The 7193-nt window shown below is 45.5% G+C and overlaps 1 protein-coding gene across 1 annotated transcript in view; it reads left to right on the forward strand.

Moving 5' to 3' along the window:
* The window catches only part of nsun2 (NOP2/Sun RNA methyltransferase 2), a 110129-nt gene extending 103313 nt beyond the window's left edge, over positions 1–6816 (forward strand). Inside the window, exon 19 of the mRNA XM_060904687.1 lies at positions 4923–6816. Within this exon, the coding sequence (XP_060760670.1) occupies positions 4923–5229 (307 nt within the window). The 3' untranslated portion in view covers positions 5230–6816. The remainder of the gene's footprint in view (positions 1–4922) is intronic.
* Positions 6817–7193: the final 377 nt, after the last annotated feature.

Below are 7193 nucleotides of genomic sequence, written 5' to 3' on the forward strand. Positions count from 1 at the left end.
TCACTTCACAATTATGTGCTACTCTGTGTTGGTCTATCACATAAAATCTCAATAAAAAACTTTTAAATTCGTGGTTGTAAGGTGGAAAAATGTGAAAAAGTTCAAGGGGTATGAATACTTTTTCAAGGCACTGTAAATGGCTCTGTACCACAACTGGAGTAATCCATATCATGTCAAGAACCAATTAAGTAAGTAACGAGAAACGACATCCATCATTATTTTAAGACGTAAAGTAACGTTTAATTAATAAAAAGAAAATAAAATGAAAAGGGCGGCACGGTGGTGTAGTGGTTAGCGCTGTCGCCTCACAGCAAGAAGGTCTGGGTTCGAGCCCCGTGGCCAGCGAGGGCCTTTCTGTGTGGAGTTTGCATGTTCTCCCCGTGTCCGCGTGGGTTTCCTCCGGGTGCTCCGGTTTCCCCCACAGTCCAAAGACATGCAGGTTAGGTTAACTGGTGACTCTAAGGCCAAGTTTACATTAGACCGTATCTGTCTCGTTTTCTTCGCGGATGCCCTGTCCGTTCACATTAAAACGCCGGGAAACGGGAATCCGCCAGAGCCCACGTGTTCAATCCAGTTCGTGTCTGGTCCGGTGCTGTGTAAACATTGAGGATACGCTGTGCTGAGCTCTAGCTGACGTCGTCATTGGACAACGTCACTGTGACATCCACCTTCCTGATTCGCTGGCGTTGGGATCACACACACAGCGGCTGAGTCCCGAATCACTGCTCGTGCGCTTCACTCGCGCGCTCTGTGAGCTGCGCAGGGCCAGAGTGCGCACCCTCCAGAGGGCACTCGCTGTTCAGGGCGGAGTGATTTGGAGCGCAGGAGGAAGCGCTGAGCCGCACTGAGGTTTATTTACACGTTTCAACTTATTTACCTCCTTCAGGCGCTTAAACTCAGTGAGAACATGAACATCACAGCCAGGTGTGTTTATCTGCTGGAGAAGGTGTTCGCTTGCCATCCTTCCACTTGCAAGTGGTGAGTGACTTGCGCATGCCCGATATGCACTGGGATCATGTGACGTGCCGTCTAATTAGTCATGTGATTAGCGTATCTGTGTATTGGCGTTGCTGTGTGCACGCGAATCGTTTTAAAAACGTTAATCTGATGATCCGCTGATTCGGAATAATGTAAACAGGGCCTAAATTGACCGTAGGTGTGAATGTGAGTGTGAATGGTTGTCTGTGTCTATGTGTCAGCCCTGTGATGACCTGGCGACTTGTCCAGGGTGTACCCCGCCTTTCGCCCGTAGTCAGCTGGGATAGGCTCCAGCTTGCCTGCGACCCTGTAGAACAGGATAAAGCGGCTACAGATAATGAGATGAGATAAAATGAAAAAACATTGAATTAGAAAATGTGTCCAAACTTTTGACTGGTATTGTAGCTGCATGCCAAATGAAAATGTTTTTTGTGAAAATCAGTAGGTTTTATTTTCTTTTTCTGGTTGTTGAACCTAGTTATCCTTCCTAACTAGCACTAACAGCCTGGACACACGATCTATTCAGTTTGCTGCTTGGTGTGTTTCAGAATTCTGTTGAAACACCAGGATCTGTGATTTGTACGTTAAAATGTAGTTTGTTTTTAGTAGATTGGACCTTCCAACGTTTATGCGTTTTGGCATCAGAGTTCATCCATTAAAAGGCTCAAATGTTCAAGTCTGCTGTTCTTTGAAGCCTAAGAATCAATTAAATGTTCAAGGCAAGCGGACGCTCGGGTATTACTCCCACCACTACCGTCCCCACCCAAAAACGCCTGGTGATCACTGTAAACTCCATCATCATCAGTTTTTCCCTCATGGCACGCGATTGGCCTTGGGGTGCGCCCGCTTGGGTGCTGGAAAAACGTTAGCCAACAGGCACGTGAAGTCCTCTTTGTGCGCCATGCTACGTAGTACTTGTGACCTGTCCATGTACAGGGTCTTTTCAAGCGTATGCCACTGCCGCCTTTTGTCAAATAACAATTGCTTTTGGATGGAATCGTTATTCATGCGGCAGACGCGTGCAATATGCTTTCAATGTTGCATGCGGCAAAAATCTGATATTGGTTGTGTTTGGCATATCTCCTGTAGTCCAGTATTGGAAATTACAGTTTATACCTTTTTATATAAGGGATTTGTGAAAGGACTAGATCAGACCTGGGCATTTTACAGGCCGCGGGCCGCATCCGGCCCTTTGGTTCATTCTGACCGGCCCGCGTAAGGTTAATTAGAAATTACAAAATAAACATATTTTCTAATTTTACCTCATGCATGGACTGAATAGCGATTCGTACAACCGGTTTCTTTTTTTTTTTCCTTTTCTGAATGTGCATTGCTTTTATTTTGAAGTGTTCAACAAAAACGCAATGCGTGCAGCATGAACATGACATGAAATCCCACGAAACCCAATCCCGCGATAACTACTTCTGTAATTTGTCCAGACCAACCACAAACTTGTACGTCATCCTTCAAACGGTCCAGCCAATCACATAGTGTGATGTCACCAGCAAGCGCCCGAGCCGATCTATAGACCCCTTTCACTGACGTCACCCGAAACCGGAAGTAAAAAGACCCTGCGCCATTTTGGAAGACCAACAAACTCGTGATAAGGGGATAATAACGGCAGCGGTATGTGAACCCATGAGAATAAAGTGGAGTGGCAAACGACTTAAACAAACAAATCTGAGCTGTTTTATTTATGATTTATTGGCCCAACAGTAGACTTGAAAGAAATCTGTGTGAGACTTGGCAAAAAACTGTGGATATAATGGATAAGTCTGTGCATGATCTGCGGACACTTTGAGGTAAGCAAACGCAAGAAATTCAGATTTAAAACATGCTAAAGTGGCCCCAAGTTGATAACTGTATGAGGAGCAAGCCTCCCAGACTTCTACAATTTAATAATAATAATAATTTAGGATGGTTTGGGGCTTGCTCGCTGCTGCCAGGTTGGTTGTTGAGTAGCCTGACTGTTTTTTTTTTTTTTTTTTTTTTTTTCTTGCGTGTGGTATCATTGTTGACGCGAGGTTGTTTTTTGAACATGCCAATGCGGACACGATTTCCCCTGATGAGTTATGACTTCAGACGCGATGCGTGTGTGGAGGTGTGGAATCCGCGTGATATGTGCGTAAGAGAGGCTTCTCATGTGTTTGGAGATCCACGCTCCGAGACAAGCGCAAGCGCACACACCCCCAAGGGAAAAAAAGGGACCCCCCCGAAAATATCGGCATAGTTCGAACACTGGGTGTAAACAACAAATAGTTTACAATGTCTGGATAGCAAACAGATGGCAGAATTGGTGTCAGGTCCTCCTTATGTTTCCATTCTCCCTTGCCCCGAGTCTTATCATATGGGTCAAACCCATCAATCACAGCCAGTTTCTCCACATACCGTGCCCTTTCTGCAGCTGGTAATGTACTCACATAACCAGAATTATCATCCATCGTGTCACTTTACTCTCGCTCGTACTTTGTTTTATATTGTGACTGCATGTACTTGGTCTTCCAATATGGCGCCTAACAAAATCCCGCGGCGCAGTGACGTCATGTGAAAGGGGTCTATAGATCCGATACCTACACCGAATCGACGTCGTTGCGAGCAGGTCACAAGAAGACTTTAGCCCCCAAAACGTCCGCAAAAAGAAGAAAGGTAGATGCCGAATGCAGGGCTTTCAACAAAACATGGACTGCTAAGTATTTATTTCCTGAAGTCAGAGGTAAAGTCGTGTGTTTAGTTTGCGGAGAGCAGATCCGAAAAACTGAAAAACACCAAATGAGGTGATTAGACTATAAATGTGGGCATCATTATTATAATATGATGTATCTTGCTTGATGTTTGGAGTAGAAAGACAATATTGTGATGTCTTTATTGTGTTTTGCGGTGAATGTGACTGAAAAAAAATGGTACAAACGTGCACATTTTGTTAACCATTGTTTTGGGAAATTTGATTGAAATAAATGACATTTTTTGTAAGGCACCCGTTTTTTCCATACTCTTACCAGTCTTAGCAGCTTGTAAAAACAATTATTTACTGCTTTATATAAAGAAATACAATTAATATTATGCAGAATTTAGTTCAGCCTTTTGGTCCAGCCCTCCACAAAATTTTCTGTTTCTCATGTGGCCCCATGGAAAAAATAATTGCCGACCCCTGGACTAGATCGTAAATTCAAGTTTTTTTACACCCATATCTGGAAATAAATACTGTACTGTAGCTGTTTCTCAGGATTGGCAGATCTGGACCGGTTTATTCAATATAGATTACTTTCATAGCATGGCAGCACGGTCGTGTAGTGGTTAGCGCTGTTGCCTCACAGCAAGAAGGTCCGGGTTCGAGCCCCGTGGCCGGCGAGGGCCTTTCTGTGCGGAGTTTGCATGTTCTCCCCGTGTCCGCGTGGGTTTCCTCCGGGTGCTCCGGTTTCCCCCACAGTCCAAAGACATGCAGGTTAGGTTAACTGGTGACTCTAAATTGACCGTAGGTGTGAATGTGAGTGTGAATGGTTGTCTGTGTCTGTGTCAGCCCTGTGATGACCTGGCGACTTGTCCAGGGTGTACCCCGCCTTTCGCCCGTAGTCAGCTGGGATAGGCTCCAGCTTGCCTGCGACCCTGTAGAACAGGATAAGCGGCTAGAGATGATGAGATGAGATTTTCAGAGATGCTCGTATGGGTTGATGTTGGTGGAGAGTTGTTTGTGACGGAGCGATGAGCTGCAGCAGTGCCAACATGCCCTGTACTGTCCTCCTGTTCATTTGGCTCCATGCCACTGGCTGCACTTCTTCTTCTTGATCTTTTCTCTTCCTTTCATGTGCCTTTGACCGTTAATGCCTCCTTCCTTTAGTAACATGTCCATTTCTCTACCTCTCATCCTCATCTTCACTCACTCTGTTACTCCTGGATCGTTTCTCCTTTAACTTGGTGTTCTGTCTTCTTAATCTCCCTCCCCTCAGCGATCCCAGCGCTCCTCAGTGCCCCATAGATCTGTGTGGTTGGAGAGGAAAGACCTCCATCAGGGCGTTCGTGGCCCGGAACGAGCGCTTCCACTACCTGCGCATGGTGGGTGTGGAGGTCTTCTGTAACAAGCAGGGCAAGAAGGAAGGAGGTGCAGCAGAAGCGAGAGAAGGAGCTGCTACGGAGGAGGCAGAAACGGGACAAGAGGACCGGGGGATACAGGAAGAGAAATCGGATGTGGAGCAGAACGGATCCTCAGAATCCAAAAATAATGGCGCGGAGGACGTGAGCAGCACTCGAGACTGAATTCTTCAACCAAAAGTGGAAGAACTGACGGGGTGGAGACGCATCACCCCTTTTCTTGTAGAAGAAGCGTGCATCAGGCCATAATTTCATGATAATTTGTAGAATTAAGATAAACCTTGATTCTATTTTCTTTGTAAGTGTTTAATGGATTTTTAAAAAATTTTTTTTTTTAGTTTGCGTATTTAATTGGACTGTTGGTTTATTTATTTATCTTTTTCCCTTCTAATGGTTAAATGTCAAACAATGAGCCAACATAGTGCTAAATCACGCCTGTGACCCAGTGTTTTATTTCTTTTTGAAAGTACCCAGAATGCATTTCTTTTAACACCTATGTAAGAATGTAAATATAAGTTTTATTAAAACCTTTAATTGCCCGTGTTTGTCAGTATCGTACCTGCAGCCCAATCCTGATATTTCCGACATGTGTTTTTCTTTTTAAATCAGTCTTTCCGGTGTGGTTCAGACATGGCGCTTGCTGCTTGCTTTATTTGGCTGGCGTTTAGCTTGGCATGGTGGTCCCTCCGCAGCACTGTGACCATAGTAACAAACTCCTCAGTGTGCCAATCTATTCTGTGTTCAACAAGCCAAATCACAGCAGCAGAGAGCGGGACAAAGACGAGAGACCAGGAGCCCCACGTGCGCTCTGTGTCGGGTCATGAAGGGGTCCTGTAGCTCCGTCAACATCATATGTAGTTTTACTGAAGAAAGTGTGATCATTACGGGATGGATTTTATTTATTCGGATCACAAAATAATGCCGGTCGGTTGTGGTAAAGAGAGAGCTGAGCCAAAAGGCAAAGCTCTCAATTTACTGGTCCATCTATGTTCCGACTCTCACCGATGGTCACGAGCTGTGCGTAGTGACTGAAAGAATGAGATCGCGGATACAAGCGGTAGAAACGAGTTTTCTCCGCAGGGTGGCTGGCTGGGCTTTCTCTTAGAGCCAGGGTGAGAAGCTTGGTCATTCGGGAGAGGCTCGGAGTAGAACCGCTGCTCCTCCACATCAAAAGGAGGTCAGTTGAGGTGGTTCGGGCACCTTGTTAGGATGCCCCCTGGACGCCTCCCAAGGGAGGTTCTCTGGGCATGCCCCACCAGGACGAGACCCTGAGGCAGACCCGGACACGCTGGAGAGATTACATCTCTCGGCTGGCCTGGGAACGCCTCGGTATTCCCTCGGAAGAGCTGGTGGAGGTGGCCGGAGAGACGGAAGTCTGGGCTGCTCTGTTTAGGCTCCTACCTTTGCAATCCGGATAAGCAGTAGAAAATGGATGGGATGGATCATTATTATTATTTATTGTTGTCTCTCTCTAAATAGACAAACCCACACGAGTATTTTTTTTTTCTTCCAGTGCAACAACAGTGCTAATTAAATCCTTTTCATTAAATCTCACTGCCTGTTCCTGAAATGTCCTTCTGGTTTTCTCTCGCTGTCGTCTCTGCCCTCGCTTTCCTTCACCCTTTGTGGAGATGAGATGTGGGCAGAACGATGGCAAAAACACAATGTATTATTCATCACTGAAAAGTCTCGCCCCCGTATACACCATGTCTAAGAGTTTGTTTCCTTTAATAAACATTACACACAGATTTATCATGCTTTTATTTCTGGTACATAACAAACCCCCACATGGTAGACACCAGCAGTTTATGAAGAGGATGGAACATGGAAGCTGGACCTTTTCTTGCTTCCTGCAGGAGACTATGCTAAGCTAGGCTAAGCCTGTTGGACATGAATACACATTTAGGGATTATATAATGAAAAGGTTACGCAGTGAGCGCAAGCAGAAACGACGGGAACGTCTGCTAGGGATGATCTAGGGTTTCGTAGAGATTAGATCGCTTCTGTCTCTGTGGCCTGGGACTGACTCTCTCTCTCTCACACACACACACATTAATCTCACTGAGATCAGGAACAATCTCAATCAAATGCACATTTGTGTGTAGAATAGTACATACTGTCCCTACTAT

Source organism: Neoarius graeffei, chromosome 22, assembly GCF_027579695.1.
Source record: "Neoarius graeffei isolate fNeoGra1 chromosome 22, fNeoGra1.pri, whole genome shotgun sequence".
NCBI classification, from domain to species: Eukaryota; Metazoa; Chordata; class Actinopteri; order Siluriformes; family Ariidae; genus Neoarius; species Neoarius graeffei.